This window comes from Cervus canadensis, chromosome 16 (genome assembly GCF_019320065.1).
Source record: "Cervus canadensis isolate Bull #8, Minnesota chromosome 16, ASM1932006v1, whole genome shotgun sequence".
NCBI classification, from domain to species: Eukaryota; Metazoa; Chordata; class Mammalia; order Artiodactyla; family Cervidae; genus Cervus; species Cervus canadensis.
In genome coordinates this window covers 24,884,288-24,903,534 of record NC_057401.1, presented here as the reverse complement: position 1 = coordinate 24,903,534, position 19,247 = coordinate 24,884,288, and the positions used below count along the sequence as shown (strand labels likewise).

Sequence of the window (19,247 nt, the reverse complement as noted above, 5' to 3'; positions counted from 1 at the left end):
CAAAAGATTTTATCCTCAAGCTATGCAGTAGAGTGAATGAAGGAGATATTTTAATGGAAGAAAAAGACTGACTTATGAAGAGGTTATCTGTAAGGTCCTGGACCAAATTTCTGTCAGTACATGATTCCAATGCACTATCTTTTCTCTCTGACTATGAGTTCAGTAATTCTTTTCCCACTTCACCCTTCACCCAGGAGGAAAATGCAGTGGAGGTAGTAGAGAGAATCTGGCTATATTCTCTGTAAAATAAGTGGCAGGCACAGAAACATTATTATTTTTAAGTCTAGAGCATAGACACAACATTTGCTTTTCTTATCCTTTGTGGTGTCCGATAATAAAATTAATGTGATAATCATAAGCAGATTTTAGTAACAATGTTCACCAAATAGAAGTGATCATTAAAGGGACTGCAGATAATTTGTTTTCTTCTTTAGAATAGCTATTTGAATTGTTTTTTAAAAGTGAGTGACAATTTTTAGATTAGGAAAAAAATCTTTTAAGGTAAAAGGAAACATATTCACATTGTAAAACAATTTGAAATTCAGAAAAAATAATTTTAAAACAATCATTTCACCAGCACCAGAAATTACTAACATTAAGTTGTCTTGTTTCTGAGCATACATATTTATTTTTTCCATATTTCTATTTTGACATACTTCAAATCACAAAGAAATGTTATGCTGTAGGTGTTTTAATTTTTAAAATTTTTCTTTCATAGTAAAAGGATGATAGCCATCAAATTCCTTCCCTCATCCTGGAATTGGCAACAGGAAGGAAAATTACCCCCATATTCTCTCAAGTTAATAACCATTATACACATATACACATGCCATATTAGTCCAAGTGTCAAATAATTATTTAACTACTTCTTGAAGCAGCAGTGGTATAGGGCAAAGAGCAAGGAGTAAACAGGGAAAGATGGGAAAGGTACTCTCACTAAAAATAATAGCAACTGTGGCCACATTTATCACACAAAACAAATTTGTTTAGTCACTCAGTCATGTCTGACTCATTGTGACCCCATGGGCTTCCCTGTCCTTCACTGTCTCACAGTTTGCTCAAACTCATGTCCATGGAGTCAATGATGCCATCTAACCATCTCTGTTAGATGCCATCTAATCTCATCCTCTGCCATCCCCTTCTCCTCCTGCCTCTTCAATCTTTCCCAGCATGAGAGTCTTTTCCAATGAGTCAGCTCTTCACATCAGGTGGCCAAAGTATTGAAGTTTCAATTTCAGAAAATGAATGGTAATATGACAAATGTAACTCTGACCGTATCAGTAATAATGTTAAAGGTAAATGATCTGAACAGTCAAATCAAAAGTCAGAGATTGCCAAACTGATAAAATAATAAGGTCCATCTATATGTCCTCTAAAAGAGATTCAAAGGCACAAATAAATTGAACAGAAAATTATGGGGGAAAGATACCATGCAAATAATAACCATAAAAGAGCTGGAGGCGGCTATATTAATATCAAACAAAATGAACTTAAACATGAGTGCAATTCCATACTACTCAGCAATAAAAAGGAATGAAATTGGGTCATTTGCAGAGATATGGATGGACCTAGAGTGTCATACAGAATGAAGTAAGTCAGAAAGAGGAAATATCATATATTAACACACATATGTGGGATGTAGAAAAATGGTGTAGATGATTTCATTTGCAAAACAGAGATAGTGACACAGACATAGAGATCAAACAAATGGATACTGAGGGGGAGAAGTGGGGGGTGAATTGGAAGGTTGGGGTTGAAATATATGTACTAGTAATACTAAAATCACTGCAGATGGTGATTGCAGCCATGAAATTAAAAGACATTTACTCCTTGGAAGGAAAGTTATGACCAACCTAGAGAGCATATTAAAAAGCAGAGACATCACTTTGCCAACAAAGGTCTGTTTAGTCAAGGCTATGGTTTTTCCAGTGGTCATGTATGGATGTGAGAGTTGGACTGTGAAGAAAGCTGAGTGCCGAAAAATTGATGCTTTTGAACTGTGGTGTTGGAGAAGACTCTTGAGAGTCCCTTGGACTGCAAGGAGATCCAAACCAGTCCATCCTAAAGGAGATCAGTCCTGGGGTGTTCGTTGGAAGGACTGATGCTGAAGCTGAAACTCCAATACTTTGGCCACCTCATGCGAAGAGTTGACTCATTGGAAAAGATCCTGATGCTGGGAGGGATTGGGGGCAGAAGGAGAAGGGGACGACAGAGGATGAGATGGCTGGATGGCATCACCGACTCGATGGACATGAGTTTGGTTAAACTCCGGGAGTTGGTGATGGACAGGGAGGCCTAGCGTGCTGCGATCATGGGGTCTCAAAGAGTCGGACATGACTGAGTGACTGAACTGAACTGAACTGAACTGAATACTCTGTATAAAATATATAGCTAATGAGAACCTATTGTATAGCACAGGGAACTCTACTGAATGCTCTGTGATTACCTAAATGGGAAGGAAATCCAAAAAGAGGAGATATACGTATACATATAGCTGATTCATTTTACTGTACAGTGGAAACTAACACAACATTGTAAAGCAACTACATTCCAATAAAAATTAATTTTTAAAAAATGAACATAATTCTAGACTTGAGAATTCTTGTGAGGGAAACCTGGAATTCCTTAAGTATATAGAAATCCTAGACTTATACTTGAGTTGACTTTGATGTCTTGCAGGTTTTCAAGGACTCATAGGTGCCTGAAATTAAACTTCTGTGTGGAGTAGAGCCAAATCAAGGAGTTATCTCCCTCTGAGACTTGACTCTTAAAGCAGCGTGTAGCATGCCTGACTTGCACAGAGTTTAGTTACAATGGTTCCTTCCCAATTTCAGGAATAATAAGGCAAGCACCATTGTCTGTAGGTAGCCAGGCTGCCAGCCACTTCACAGATGAATGCTCTTTGGCCATGTGCCAGAGTTCTAGTTAGTACATGACTGGCAAGTACTAGCTTAATTCAGTACTTGCATTAATTCAATAAAAGCAGCATTGAAACATCCACAGGTTTGTTCTTTAGCTGCCATTTCAGTCAGTTATTTTTTGTTGTTGTTGCTTTTATAGTTTCAACCAGCTGTGTGTGGCATGAATTCATTTAGAAACCACAATCTTGAATGGCATTCCAAAGGCAAGAGTGGAAATGCCTAAACCTGGAAAATAAAGAATAGCATCCAGAATTGGCCATCAGACTGTAATTAGTGGAGCTGGAAGTTAGCCATGCCAAGGACTCTAAGCACCCTTGATGAAATGTCCAGGGACCTTTAGTTTTACGTGCTGAGTCTCTCGTTTTTTATTTTCTTCCTTCCTTAACTGTCAGACTTTTCTATTCTATTTGCACCCAAGTGCCATCTGTTACTCCTTTTCACATACTTTTCAAAGCTTTCTCTCACTCCTGCCCATTCTGCATACCTCACCATTATAATGTGGATAATTCTGCAGAGATTCCAATTAGTGTGTTGTTGGGCAGCTCAATACAGCCTCTTTGTTACTGAGAGGCATCTGCATTCTCTTCCTCTAGTTCTTGCTCCCCGACGTGTCCTGCTGCTGGATCCTCAATACAAAGATGCTGTGCTTTTTTACTTCTGAAATGTGGCTGAGCATCCCTTCCTCTCATGTCTATATTACTCTCAGTTACTCTCGAGCTACAACTCCTTAAAAAAGAACATATCAAAACAAAACACTTTCTTCTTTAACCCACCAACAGGAGCCACTTATCTGCAATCCAAGTCGTACTCCTTTCAGATGCTGGGCCAATGCTTTATCTAGCTCCTCCACCAAGGAAACTTCATTTACGAAACTCCTCAATCCTGAGTGCAAGTTGACTCCCACTGGTCCTCCAGCCTGAGCAGACAACATCCAAGGGAGAGGCCTTGGTTGCACAAGCGCATCCTCCTCCACAAGTGGACTGTGGGGGAAGGGCAGGGTGTATTGAACTTCTGGTTTACCCTCTCTGCTTTCTGTTGGTCAGAGAAGTTGGCCACAACAAACTTGCGTTGGACTGAATATGACAGAACCTATTTAACATGAAGAGAGGAACTTTCCTCACTACACAGAATTCAGAAATTGGCTGACAGCAAAAAGGAGAATAAAAATCAGATATGTTGATTGAATTGCATTTGATGACATTATTAGGGATGGGACCATCAACTGATGGAAATAATAGAGGAAGAGGGACTGCTCAGACATCCCAGGAGCAACCTAGCTCTCCAATAAGGCATTTGCTTTATGTTTAAGTATCATTTCCACAGACTATAAAAGGGAACATCATTCTCTTTAATCAATTTCTAGTCAAGACAGCCATGTGGGCTTAGCTTGACCATACCTTTTAAAAGATGTGATTAAATATGAATAATTAGTCTCTCTTCTTTCCTTTCCTAGACATCATGGCATTAATATTGGCATTTAGTTTCCTTAAATTGCATTCTAAAGTCCACACCCACCACTGTTCCCTCCCCAGATGTCATTTCTGGAGCCTAGAATTTACAAGCCCCGCCCCCATCTCCTTTTCTATACACATATCTTCTTTTTAACTTGAATTTTTAACAAATTTAAAGTCATGATTATTTTTTAGTGTTTTTTTTTTTCATGTTTTCTGGCTTATTAAAGGATATGATAAAGGATACAGATAAACAACCAGATGAAGAGATGCACAGGCTGAGGTCTGAGAGGGTCCTGACGCAGGAGGTTTGTCCCTGTGGAGTTGCGAGGCATGACTCTTCCGCCGAGGATGTGTGGGAAGCTCCTCAACCCTGCATAAAGTCAAGATTATTATGGCATAACTTCTGGTTTTCAAATAAAACTCCTTTGAGTTTTGAAAAATGTATGTAATCATGTAACCACCACCACAATCAAGATATAAAATATTTCTATCAAGTAAAACTTTCCTCATGACCCTTTTAGTCAGTTTCCTCCCCCCATCCCCATCCTCTACAATTAATCTGATTTCTGTCCCTTTAGTTTTGTTTTTTCCAGAATGTCATATCAGTAGATTCATTAAGTATGTAGCCTTTTGTATCTGTCTTTTCTCATTTGGCACAATGTGTTTGCTATTTATCCATCTTGTTGCATGTGTTGATTGTCCATTGCTTTTTAATGCTGAGTAGAATTACATTGTGTAGATGCATTTTGCGATTACATTTGTTAGTTTGCTTTTCTTATCTTCAAAACTTGTGTGTGTGACAGTCAGGAGGCACTGTATTTACATCACAGTTGTATTTTTTTTTGTTTTGTATTTCCTATCAGACATTATGGGAGAGAATCATCTTAGGATGCAATTTTAGGAAGTAAAATGCCAATATTAATGCCACAGTGTCTAGGAAAGGAAAGAAAAGAAACTGTTCATATTTATTCATATCTTTAAAAGGAATTTTCAATCTAAGCCCATGTGGCTTCCTTGACTAGAAGCTGAAAGAACAGGTATTTCTCTCACATAGTTACTTGAACTGGCCAGGCTGAAATGCCTGGATCCTAAATGCTACATAAATGACATTATATATTATATATACATATATATATATATATATATATATATATAAAATTATTTTCCCTATTAAGCAATTTGGCAGAATGTAAGCTGGGATTTTGTATGTATCTCAAACCCTAACATAATTTGGCCTCATAATATAGTACACAGAGAATGAATTTTAGAGTCTGGGCGGGACGTGGGTCCACATCTCCACTCCTGCTGTTTACTAGCTGTGCATTCTTGGGCCATTTCTTGACCTTGACCCTCTAAGAATAAGTTTGCTAACATCATAACAATAAGCTTCTAGACAACATAACAATAGCTCATAAAGTTGTTATGAGAAGCCAAAAGAAAATAAACAAAATAATAATACATGTGGCATGCCATACATTCTTAGCAATGGTAGGCAGTCAAATAGTTATCTCACTACCCTCTTTCAGTGGTATATATACATGTTAAATTTCTATAATAACTTAGGGCAACAAAAAGATTCTTTTTCCTTTAGATTCCAAGTAACTTATTTAAACTATTTTAAATGTAACTCCCACTGTAGTTGGCATTAACAAATGTGGGTTTTTTAGTTAAAAATAGGCACATTTTCTTTTTGCCACAGTTTATAGAACATATATCTATTGTTTTAAGTATGTAGAAATAGAAGCAGTTATGGTTTTGCTTCAAATTAAACTGCATGTCAGTGGATACAAAGCGATTTAGCAACCGTTTGATCTAATCTTTTCTAATCAGCATTAAAGCTTGTCACCTATCTTCTCCATCCACATGTTCATCTCTGTAGCCTACAGCCCAAAGATGATAAATACAGAAAGTTCTGATCCTTTGCTGCAATTACTGAGAGACAATAAGAGGAGCATATAAGGAAACCATACCTTGGGGGATGGGGTGGAAATAGACTAAAAACAAAAACGAAAGGCAACTTACATGCAATAGTATATCCATTGGGGGTATTGCAGGCTCAGTTCCAGACAACCACAATAAAGCAATATTGCAACAAAGCAAGTTACACAAACCTATTGGTTTCCCAGTGCATATACAAGGTATATTTAGACTGCACTATAGTTTATCAAGTGCACAATGCAATTATGTCTTAAAAACCTCCATGTTAAAAAAAACAACCTCCATGTACATACATTAATTAAAAAATATTTTATTGCTAAATACTGCTGCCCATCATCTGAGCCTTCAGCAAAACTTAGTAGTAATGTCAAAATGACTGGTCACAGATCACAACAAATAATAATGAAATTTTGAAATGTGGGAGTTACCAAGATGTGACATGGAGGCATGAAGTGACCAAATGCTGTTAGAAATATAGCACTGTAGACTCACTTGGCACAGGGGTGCCACAAACCTTCGATTTGTAAAAAAGCAGTACCTGTGAAGCACACTAAAGAGAAACACAATGAAATGAGATCTTCTTATAATATACTGAGTAGATGTGTGTAACTCTTGGGTTCTCAGCATGAGAGCAATTACAGAGGCATATAGTAAATGGATTGGAGTTTTATAATACGATGTCTCTGACTCAAGTCATGTTTAGACATGTGTAAATTTCCAGGCCTAAATCTCTCCTCTAATCTTCTGTGGGTCACTAGAATGTAGATCTCAGATATCAATTAGCAGCAAGACTTCTTCCTGTCCTCCTTTTCCTTTCCTCCTCTTACTACCATGGTGGTCCAGACTGCATAGTATGGTGCTCAGGTCATAGCTGGCTTCTGCTCCTGGTTCAGTTGGACTTAGTGGTGCTAGGGGCTTTCACTTCATGCCTTCAGTGGTAAAGAATCCACTTGCCAATTCAGGAGTCACAGGAGATGCAGGTTTGAGCTCCTGTTCTGAAAGATTCCCTGGAGGAGGAAATGGCAATCCATTCCAATATTCTTGCCAGGATAATCCACGGACAGAGGAGCCTGTTGGGCTACAGTCCATGGAGTCGCAAAGAGTCAGACATGACTGAACACTCAGGATTGTGTGGTGCTAGGATGGAGGAGGGTACTTCCCACCCTCCCCCCCACCCCGTACCCTCTTAGGGTTCACAGTCTGGGGCCCTGTGAATTTGACTGACAAAAGAGAAGACAACAAGGGGAAAAAAACCAAAAACAAGCAGAAGTTATAAATGTGTGCATGGAGCATATATATGGGAAACTGAGTGATGAGTAACTCAAAGATGTTGGTTCACAAACTGGTACCCATTTAGGAGGGCAAGAAGAGACCAAAGAAAGAGGCAGGTCACTTCAGATTAGTATGTGGCAGAAGCCACTATGGAAAACAGTGTGGAGATTTCTTAAAAATCTGGAAACAGAACTGCCATATGACCCAGCAATCCCACTTCTGGGCATACACACTGAGGAAACCAGATCTGAAAGAGACACATGCACCCCAATGTTCATTGCAGCACTGTTTATAATAGCCAGGACATGGAAGCAACCTAGATGCCCATCAGCAGATGAATGGATAAGGAAGCTGTGGTACATATACACCATGGAATATTACTCAGCCATTAAAAAGAATTCATTTGAACCAGTTCTAATGAGATGGATGAAACTGGAGCCCATTATACAGAGTGAAGTAAGCCAGAAAGATAAAGAACATTACAGCATACTAACACATATATATGGAATTTAGAAAGATGGTAACGACAACCCTATATGCAAAACAGAAAAAGAGACACAGAAGTACAGAACAGACTTTTGAACTCTGTGGGAGAAGGTGAGGGTGGGATGTTTTGAAAGAACAGCATGTATATATCTATGGTGAAACAGATCACCAGCCCAGGTGGGATGCATGAGACAAGTGCTCGGGCCTGGTGCACTGGGAAGACCCAGAGGAATCGGGTGGAGAGGGAGGTGGGAGGGGGGATCGGGATGGGGAATACGTGTAAATCTATGGCTGATTCATATCAATGTATGAAAACCCACTGAAAAAATAAAGAAAGAAAGAAAAAAAAAAAAGCAAGGGAACTTCCATTCAAGGCTTGTCTCCAGCCACTACAAGATGAGCCACTCCAAGATCCACACTCACCTGCCAGAATCTTGAAAGTTTATACAGAGGCCTTAACAAGATGCAGTCACACACACAGTCCAGTTGGTCTCAATGGGGTCTCATTACTCTTTCAAGGTTTGTCCCCAAAGTGGCTCCTAGTGTATAAATGGTGGGTGGAAGACACATTCCAAGTGGATGGGGTGAGGACCCTCCAGTTGCCTGGGTCCAGCTCAAGGACTAACCTGCTGGACCTGCTGGCTACATCTGCTGGATGACCTTCTTCAGCAGGCAGGGTGGTTAGAACATATACAGCATCTTAACAAAGCACAATAATTTGTAGAGAGATGACAAGACAAAGGAACACGTAGGTTAGGCGTTCATGGGCTGTAAGCTGTGGAAAGGTAAATATATGGGGAAGCGAATGACAGAAAAGGGCTAGTTACTAAGGCTTGTTATTAGATTTCTCTGGTGTCCTCTTTGAGTTGGTAAGTCTAGAGTTGTCTCTGGGGATTAAGAATTGTCCTGCACTTACTGTTAAAGAGCGAGGAAGGCAGCGTCTTTCTTGAGTCTGTTTATTCTCAGTTACTTTGGGCTCAGAATAACATTTATGTCCAAGTGGTATATTCTGTGTGGCCCACTCTGAACCCCTTCTGTGGCTTCCAACTTGTAGTCAGTCCCTCTTTTTCGTTCATAATCTGGTCATGTATTTGCAGAAATGAAGAAACAATCTACCACACCACTTGTGGAATAACATAGTCAAAATATATCAATGACACTATCTTTTACTCTATCCCTAGGGTGATACTGCCATTTGCCATTCTGCTCTATAATCCTTTTACTATGTCTCCCCATCCCCCACTCAGAGATTTAGAGCTGACACCTTCCTTTACTCAAATTAACATTTTCCCTTGAAAAACCTCTTGTTCTTTGGATTAATTTTGCACACCTGACATCTCCTGGGGATAGTTCCCCCCTGGGATGTTTCACAGCTCAAATAGATGTGTGGGTCTGTAAGACTAGCCCTTCAGACTCTGGGTCCTCAATTTAGCTTGCCTCCTACGAATGCCTCCTCCTTGCCCTCCACTTCCACACACAAATACACACACATGTGGGTATGCAAACACACACACCCCTACATAACTGTGGGGGTACTCTTTAAAATATTTTAATATTATTTAAAATTTTTTTCAAAGTATAAATATGTGAAAGAAAAGAAAGAAGGAAAGTGAAGTCACTCAGTCGTGTCCAACTCTTTGGGACTCCATGGACTGTCATTTCCTTCTCCAGGGGATCTTCCTGACCCAGGGATCAAACCCAGGTATCCTGCATTGCAGGCAGACACTTTACGGTCTGAATCACCAATCATATAAGTTAAATATGTACAGTTCATGTATGTCAATTTCACCTCATGCAATTATCAAAGAAAAAACAAATATAATCACTATTATAATTTTCTACTTAAAAATTACACATATAAATATATGGCAGGGGTTTGTGCTAGGATTGGAGCTGAGAGTTAGTCATATGTGTCATGTGGAATTAAGTAGTTGGGAAGGAGAAGGTGGAGAATGGAAAAGAACAGAAGCCAAAATTCAAGGAAGTACAGTGGAAAAAACACTGAGCCAGACTCAGAACCAAAGCCAAGGGTCAGGAGGAAACAGTGTTTCTGGATATAATGTGGTAGTTTGTTTGAATGCCTTGAAACTCAGCTGCCCTGGATGCAAGTATGCACCCTGGGGAGGGGGAGGGAAATATGGCCACAGGTGAACCTCCTTGTTGGAGTAAAAGCCAGCCTTTCAGGGAGTCCATCTAAGACAATGTCAGACTGAGAGGAGGTTGCAGCCTCCTCATTTTAAAGCAGGTTCATAAGTTGATGTGTCTGCATGAAGTCTGAAGTTATCACAAGATCAGAAAGAGAAAGAGGGATCTATCTACACCCACTCGGTGGTTGAGGAGGGCGGGCACCAGTTCAAGCTGTGGGGGCCAGCAGCAATCATGACTGATCTTGGAGCACAGGCGTGCAAATCTCAGCCCAGGGACTCAAGAAGTGCCCTACATGTACAGGAGAGACTGGTGAGAGGAGAACATCTGGGCATTTGCATGAGTAGGATCTCATTGGTACTCAGAGACTGGCACACTAAGTTTCAGTTGACAGCCTCCGTGTACATGTTCTGGGCCGCAACTCGAAGAAGAAAAGGAATGGCCTTACCCTAGCATATCCTGTGAAAGTATGTAGTTCTAAGGGCTTGAAAAATGTTCAGTTCAGTTCAGGTCCGTCGCTCAGTCGTGTCCAACTCCTTGCAACCCCATGGACTGCAGCATGCTAGGCCCCTCAACTTTAAACCTGGAAACATCTGCATTGACCTTAAGATTCAGAGGTTTCTGATGGTTTAAGCCACCTCCCATACCTTTATAAAGGGCTCTCCTGGTGGCTCAGTGGTAAAGAATCCACCAGCCAATGCAGGAAATGTGGATTCAATCCCTAGGTTGGGAAGATCCCCTGGTGAAGGAAATGGTAACCCACTCCAGTATTCTTGCTGAGAAATCCCATAGACAGAGGAGTCTGGTGGGCTACACAGTCCATGGGGTTGCAAAGACTCACAACTTAGTGACTAAACAAAACAAACAAAAAAAGGTTCATATTGAATCTAAAGAAAATGTACCCAAATGTTCTTTCATTCTGCTGAATGGCATCAACCAGAGTGCACTTCCATATCCTCTGCTCATATGCTTCATACAATTTCAGCTAGAGCAAGACTTTAAGGACAATATTTGGGAATGAGATCTCAAGCTCACTGAGGACAAGTAGTCAACATATTGGTTCTCACCAAGTACTGAGCCCATTAGTTTGCACATGGTAGGTGCTAAATAAGTATAAGTGAATGCATAAAAGTGAAGTTATTGCAAGATTCTCCATTTAATTCAGGTGAAGGATAATGTCAGAAACTGTAAGAATGTATAAGAGAGACAAATTCTGGGAGAAAATTAGACAGGGCCTTAGAGGCAAATAGTGGCTTCCTTGATAGCTCAGTTGGTAAAGAATCCACCTGCAAGGCAGGAGACCCCAGTTAAATTCTTGGGTTGGGAAGATCTGCTGGAGAAGGGATAGGTTACTCACTCCAGTATTCTTGGGCTTCCCTTGTGGCTCAGCTGGTAAAGAATCCATCTGCAATGCGGGAGACCTGGGTTTGATTCCAGGGTTGGGAGGATCCCCTGGAGAAGGGAAAGGCTGCTGCTGCTGCTAAGTCAATTTAGTCGTGTACAACTCTGTGCGACCCCTTAGACGGCAGCCCACCAGGCTCCTCTGCCCATGGGATTTTCCAGGCAAGAATACTGGAGTGGGTTGCCATTGCCTTCTCCAAGGGAAAAGCTACCCACTCCAGTATTCTGGCCTGGAGAACTCCATGGACTGCATAGTCCATGGGTTCACAAAGTCAGATATGACTGAGCGATTTTCACTTAAGTCTTGTAAGGCAGGAATATAGCTGTTGCTTTCTCATATAGCATACTAGAGGATGTAGAGGCAGAAAAGATTTAGATTAAGTGATTAAGACTGAGATTCCTGGCAAAACTTAAGTTCAAAATCTTTTTGAGGCTCTCTCATCTTCACTGATTTCATTCTTTTGATGTGTAAACAAAGTTCACTGGGCTGCCAGTCAGATAAATCCTAATGGCAAAATTGGCTCTGTTTGGCTTTTTGATGCTAAACATTTGAAATTTGTTTCCATCTAAAAAGGACTGACCCCAATCCAAATGGTACAAACAAAATTACTTCAAATAAAGCAGGAGTTAGTGTCACTCATAGGATGCACTAAGTTAAATTGCCTAATGGTTGGGAAAGCAGAGGTCTTGGCTTCAGAAAGGAATAACAACTACCTAAAGAATCAAAGATTGGCAGAGGACTTTAAGAAAAAAAGAATATCGTGAATGGTCTTATGAGAGTGTCAAGCTAAAGAAGACTCTGTATTGAGTAAAACTTAGGTCTAATAGAATGAAGACTAGAGATGGGTCATGGAAAGCTAATGATACTTGCTGGTCTAAGCTATTATTGTTGTTGTTTAGTTGCTTAGTCTCATCAGACTCTTTTGTGACCCCCATGGACTGTGTAGTCCAAGGGCTCCTCTGTCCATGGGCTTTCCCACACAAGAGTACTGGAGTGGGTTACCATTTCCTTTTCCAGGGGATCTTCTCAACCCAGGGATCAAACCTGCATTGGTAGGTGGATTCTTTACCACTGAGCCACCAGGGAAGCCCAGGTTAAGTTATAGGGCACTGGAAATGATGAATAATTAAAGAGGAAGTCAGTCTACAGAGAGAAGAATGCAGGTACACACAGGAAGACAAAACCAATGAATTCCCATATAATTCTCATTTAATTCCCAAAAAGCTGTTAAGTGAAGTGTCTTCTTATCTTCCCAGTCACCACGTTAGTCTCTAAAACCAGGCTGTACTTCTCATCTTTGTGTTCTCTGAAAGTTCTTCATATTAGTTCAATTAATTATTCTTTGACTTAGACTACGTAAGACTGATTTTTTCCCCTTCTAAGAAAAAGGCTGATTTCTAACTTAAACATCCAAGTTTTTCAGAGAGACCAGAACAGTTAGAGAACCATGCAGCTGGCTGGATCCATCACATGACGCCTTTCCTTAAAAGAACCTAAAGTATATATGAATAATATTTCCCCTTCATTGAGCTTTTCCATGTTCGAAGAGATAAACTTAACTTCTTCTTTTCTCTGGTTTACCTTAATGAAGATGTTAGTCATTAGCTGAGCAAATGTACAAGCCTTTATTGTGCATCAGCTCTATGACGGGCCCTGTTTTAAGGACTGTGAGTAAAAGAAGTTAATGAGACAAGTCCTCAAGGATCTCTCATTGGAGAAATGTATACACCTTAAAGATAAGCTAGTGCTATGCATAGAAACCTCCTCAAACTATATAAAAAGAAAAAGATAAAACATTAGGAGAGTTGGACACTGGCAATTTCACAGGATGTACATTCTACCCACTGTTCCCTCAAGAGGAGCTGCTCCAAGCCTTGAGAGAGTAATGTGTTCCTGAGACATGTGAACTGTACATGTGACTGAATGATACTAAAGGCCTCTGTATAAACTCTTCACCTTGCAGGAGGGCACAGGGACCCACTCATCTTGCTCAAGAAAAGCTTCATGAGCAAGTTCTCTTGTTTATTAAAACTGCCACCTACCAATCTCTATGGGCTTCCCAGGCGGTGCAGTGGTAAAGAATCTGCCTGCCAATGCAGGAGAAGAAAGAGAATCAAGGTTTGATCCCTGATTGGAACGCTCTCCCAGAGGAGGAAATGGCAACCCATTCCAGTATTCTTGCCTGGGAAATTTCATGGACAAAGAAGCCTGGTGGGCTACACAGTCCATGGGATCACAAAAGAGTTGGACACAAGTGAGCACGCATGCACATTCCAATCTGCAGTGTTTGCATCTTTCCATCTTACCATTTCTTCCATCTCTCTTTGCCCTTTGTGTACTGACTATCATGCATGTCCAGTTGAAGGGTTGGTGGTCCTATTCAGCCAACCAGCTCAGCACAAACTAGAGGCAGCTGACTCCAAGTGAAGTCCTTCTAAATGTAGTGTAAGTATTCCTTAGAAAATCCTCCAGGACCCTCCAGGTCTCATTCAGATGAGCCCCTCTGTGACCCTAAGCCACTCTCTGCCTGTACCTATTGGATGTTAAGAGGTTTTCCTGGTGGCTCAGACAGTCGAGTCTTCCTACAGTGTGGGAGACCCAGGTGGGATCCCTGGGTCAGGAAGATCCTCTGGAGAATGAAATGGCAACCCACTCCAGTATTCTTGCCTGGAAAATCCCATGGACGGAGGAGCCTAGCAAGCTACAGTTCATGGGTTCACAAAGAATCGGACACGAATGAGCGACTTCACTTCATTGGATGTTATCCTGTAAGCTGGTGGTTTACTTGCCTGTCTCCCCCACCACATACTCTGTGAAGGACCAATTTCAAGTTTCATCTATGTTACAAACCAGCACTAGAGTAGGAAAGTTCACTGATAATGGTTTCAGGCTTCACGCTGTGACTGTTACCAAAGCAGGTTCACCTTTCCCAACCCCTGGCAAGTCCAAAGATAGACGCCAAGGTCTGCACCACAGCAAGGGTTTATTTGCAAGGGAGCCAAGCAAGGAGATGAAAGAACAAATCTCAAGCCCATCTCCCTGAGGGCAAAAGGCGGGAGGTATTTACTGGATACGATGAAGAAGCAGGAGGTGTGGGGAACATAGCGAAAGGTGATTGGAAAAAGGTGCGGTAATCATGGTTCTGTGCAGCTGTAATGAAGCTACAGACCTCTGCACCTTCAAAGGTCACCCAGGACACTTGGTTCAAGGATTGGTGGTCCTATCCAGTCTCAGCCAACTCAGCTCAAACTAGACACAGCTGACCCAAAAGTTTCTAGAAAACAACTCACTTAGGCAAACATGATTTAGGCTACATGGAGCTTGGAGGACATGCAAGTTTTAAAATGACTTTGATGAAGGAAGGCAGGGGAAATGGGATTTAACCCATGGTTTCATAATCAGTCTTTTCAAAACACCACTTGTTGAATTTTGGCGTAGTATCAGAAGAATATCCGCAATTATGTTTTATTTTTCCATCCCGGTATCTATGTGATGATGGGTTAATTCATATAACTTCACAAAAACTACCTCTCTACAACAGACTGAATGCAGAAGAAGATAAGAGAATTCAAGGGTTTATTTTTAAGTCAGATATTAAAAAGACTGGCATAAATGTAAAATAGTATCATTCATCTCATTAATTCTTTTATTTTGGGAAAGTTATTTTTCATAAAATGTATTATTTATGTTAACATGTAAAATTTTACTGTTATTTTAAGCTGAATTAAGACATGAGTATTGAAAATTTATGTCTCAATATTTTCCATGGTAAACACTGATAGAAACAATTCATATAAACAGAAGTTCTTTGGGATCCTCACTACTTTTTCTAGCTCTATTGAGGAATAATTAATTAAAACATTTATATATTTAAAATAGACAAATGAAGTTTTGATATGCATATACATTATTAGATAACTGCAACAAAACTGATTAACATATTCATAATATTATATATTTATTTTTTCTGTGTGTGGGGTAAGAACACCTAAGATCTATTCTCTTAGCAAATTTCAAGTATACAAGACAGTATTATTAGCTATAGGCACCATGATGTACATTAGGTCTCCAGAACTTAATCATGTTATAACTGAAAGTTTGTACCATTTGATCAACATCACCCCCTATTCCCCACACCCTAGTTCCTGGTAATCACCATTCTACTCTCTGTACAATAAGTTAACATTTTTAGGTCTCACATGTAAGTGAGATCATGCAGTATTTGCTTTTGTCTGGCTTATTTCACTTACTGTAAAGTCTTCTAGGTTCATCATCCATGTCACTGCAAAAGGCAGAATTTCCTTCCTTTTTATGGCTGAATAACTTTCCATCATGTACCTAATCACATTTTTGTATTCATTTATCCAAGGCATCCTGAGACCAAAGAGTTTCAGAAAACCTGCCTTTGTCTTATTTCCTACTCAGAATGTGGTGACCAGCAAAATTACACCTAGACAGGATAGTTCCTAGGATGATTAAGGTGGGAGTTCTCAAACTGCTTTGTGTCAGGAAACCTTTACACTCTTAAAAACTTAATGCGGGGCAGAAGGTGGTTCTTTGTTTCTCGAAATGTGAAACTGTTGCCTGCTCTGGAAAAATATAGCTCCTGATTTATCCTGTACCTCATGCCAGCATGTTAATTTGTCTAGTTCTGAGCACAAAAGCAAAAAAGGTGCATTTTCTCTCCAGCCACTCTGAGACAAAGCACAGACTCCTGTCTCACACGAAGAGAGCTCACTGCCTCCCAAACAAGGGTCTGTTCCAAACACTTACTCACATTTCAGTGAGTCAGAAGGAAACAGACAGATATTCATCTCCCTGAAACCTGGCTGACTTCCTGCAAATAAGTCTGGGAGCAGCATCATGACTGGGGGTCAGGGTTAGTGAGCGGCCACCTACGTCTTCTCAGGTGCCACTGGAGTCTTAGTAAGCAGGTGAGTAGCATCCACAGGGCAGAAAAAAAATGCCTTCAAGTGTTTGTAAGGATTAGTAAGTCAAGTTAGTAAGTGACAGATAAGAAAACAGGAAAGAACTACAGGCTATATATTTTAGATTCAAAGGTACTGAGTTTATAGTCATGATTATAAGCAGTAGCACCTGATAAACACCAATTTAATACTTTAACAATTCAAGACTCCAGCCCTAGCTATGGTAAAGGGGAGCATTTGATTTTTACCAGTTAAGTCCTTCCCCTCTTGAACCACTTTGCTTCCTCGTGGCAGTATCCCAAGCACACCATCCTTTCCAAAGTTGTTCAGTTGACTCTGTGCTACACGCCAGGCCTCCCCGTCTTTCATTATCTCTCAGAGTTTGCTCAACCTCATGCCTGTTGAGTCACTGATGCTATCCAACCATTTCATCCTCTGCCACCCTCTTCTCCTGCCCTCAGTCTTTCCCAGCATCAGGGTCTTTGCTAATGAGTCGGTTCTTCCCATCAAGTGGCCAAAGTACTGGAGTTTCAGCTTTAGCATCAGTCCTTCCAATGAATATACAGGGTTTATTTTCTTTAGGTTTGACTGGTTTGATCTCCTTGGAACTCTCAAAAGTCTTCCCTAGCACCACAATTTCAAAGCATCAACTCTTTGGTGCTCAGCCTTCCTTATGGTCCAGTTCTCACATCCCTGCATGACTACCAGAAAAACCATAGCTTTGACCAAGACAGACCTTTGTTGGCAAAGTAATGTCTCTGCTTTTTAATACGCTGTGTCAGTTTGTCATAGCTTTTCTTCCAAAGGGCAAATGTCTTTTTTTGTGTGACCTCATGGACTGTAGCCATGAATACTGGAGTGGGTAGCCATTCCCTTCTCCAGGGGATCTTCCCCACCCAGAGATTGAACCTGGGTCTCCTGCATTGCAGGCGGATTCTTTACCGTCTGAGCTACTAGGGAAGCCCCTTCTCATAGTTACCTGCTTCATAAAGGTTTAGAATGGTGCTAATAAAAATGATTAGACTAGTAACTCCTTACGTTTAGTTTATTAAAACATTTGATTACATCATAAAAGTAGTCACTGGAAGGATCCTGGCTTCAGCAATGTGCTGGGAATTTGTGGGCGAACTTTCGGAGGAAAACCCAGATTTAAAGAAAAGTGACTATCCTATTTCTTAGGTTGGGAAGTAAAAAGCTCAGAAGTAGTTATGGAATGTTCTCTTTCCAGAGCTGGGCCTGAAATAATGGAAGAAAATACTCATAATGTAATGCAAACAGGAAGCATCACGAGTTCATACCGGGGCTCACTCCTCTTTGTGTCTTGAAGTAAATCCCTTCAAGTTAACAATGAAATCAGCTGCTTATTATCTTGGAGAGGAAGGAATGACACTTTTAACACACACACCCCCCCTCCCCCCTTGCAGCAGCTCTTGCTTAAATATCACTTCGGGATAATCATAACTTGTGGGCAGATCTTCTTTCCTGTCGGGTTAGTTTCTAACCTGGTCATTCTGCGCTTATTTTTGTCCGTTTCCCCACCCACTTGGGAAAGGCAGAGAAGGCAGGCACCGCGCAGCCCCTGAGAACGGAGGCTGGGGGTCATGGCTCCCTCCAGCCCTGCCACCCCTGCCAGGAGCCGGAGGCCTGCACGAGGACCAGGGTCTCTGGGACCCGGGGTCTCCCCCGGGCTTACGTCAGACTGTCGGGGGGCGGGGTAGTGACTGCCTGACTTTCGCCGTCTGCTGGGCAGGCAGGAAAGGCCCCCAGGCGCGCAGCCCGCGTCCGCGCGGCTTCCTGGGTCCCGGGGCTGGGATGGTGTGTGTGGGTGGAGGTGGGGCTTCCGGGGGTGTGGAGGGGCCCAGGTGCGGCTCGCTGGGCGGAGACGGTGGGCGGGCGGGGCGGGGCCGGCCGGGGCAGGTCTGCTGAGTGCCGAGGCGAAGGGGCGGGCCTTGGCGCCCCGGGAGCTGCCGGGCAACTTTTCCCGGCTCGCGCCCGGCAGCGGGAGTGAAGCCCTCGGGACGGCTTCTGGAGAGTCTCGGTGTCCTTGGATCCCCGCGCAAACCCACAGCAGCTCCAGCGCCAGGGCGACGGGCTCAGGATGCGGCCAGGACGGACAGGCGGCACGCCGCTGCAGCTGGTGTTAGTGCTCAGTCAAGGTAAGCGACGTCTTTGCTCCGCATCGGTTGCAGGAGGAACCTGCGTGGGTCCCCGGGTGGGCGCACGAGCCGGGAGTTCTGCGCCCGCGAGGCGCAGGCGACGCGCGTCTTGTCTCTGATTCCACGTGGACCCAGGCTTCCAGCCATCTCAGCGGGACGGAAAGAGACTCCCCATTCTGGCTCCGGCTCGCCCCCGCCTGGTGTCCCCATAAGGCGTGTCTCACCCGGTCTGTAAAGCACCTTTCGAAGTTAACTGGAAGCGCGCTTCGCTCTCAGGCAGGCACGCCAGCGCGCACAAGCGTCGGGGAGTGGGGATTAGCCGGGCGCCTGCAGTCGGGCTCAGACAGGTGCCCCGCCAGACCCGGACTCCGCGGTTCTGTGCGTCCTAGGAACTCGGTCCTGGGCGGCAGCCTGCCCCTCAGCGCGGTGCCTGGTGACTTTGCAGGAGCCTGGGAGCCCAATACGCTTATTTTTCAACCCGGAGCGTGTGAATAATGTCCTCATTTCTGCAGAACGCAGCACTGCTGTGTCTTCCCTTGGGGGAC

The 19,247-nt window shown here is 42.3% G+C and overlaps 1 protein-coding gene across 1 annotated transcript in view; it reads left to right on the top strand.

The window, feature by feature from the left end:
* The first annotated feature begins 18,513 nt into the window (after nucleotides 1–18,513).
* ITGA2 (integrin subunit alpha 2) overlaps nucleotides 18,514–19,247 on the top strand; it is a 105,373-nt gene continuing 104,639 nt past the window's right edge. The window contains exon 1 of the mRNA XM_043488539.1: nucleotides 18,514–18,702. Coding sequence (XP_043344474.1) covers nucleotides 18,645–18,702 — 58 coding nt within the window. The 5' untranslated portion in view covers nucleotides 18,514–18,644. The remainder of the gene's footprint in view (nucleotides 18,703–19,247) is intronic.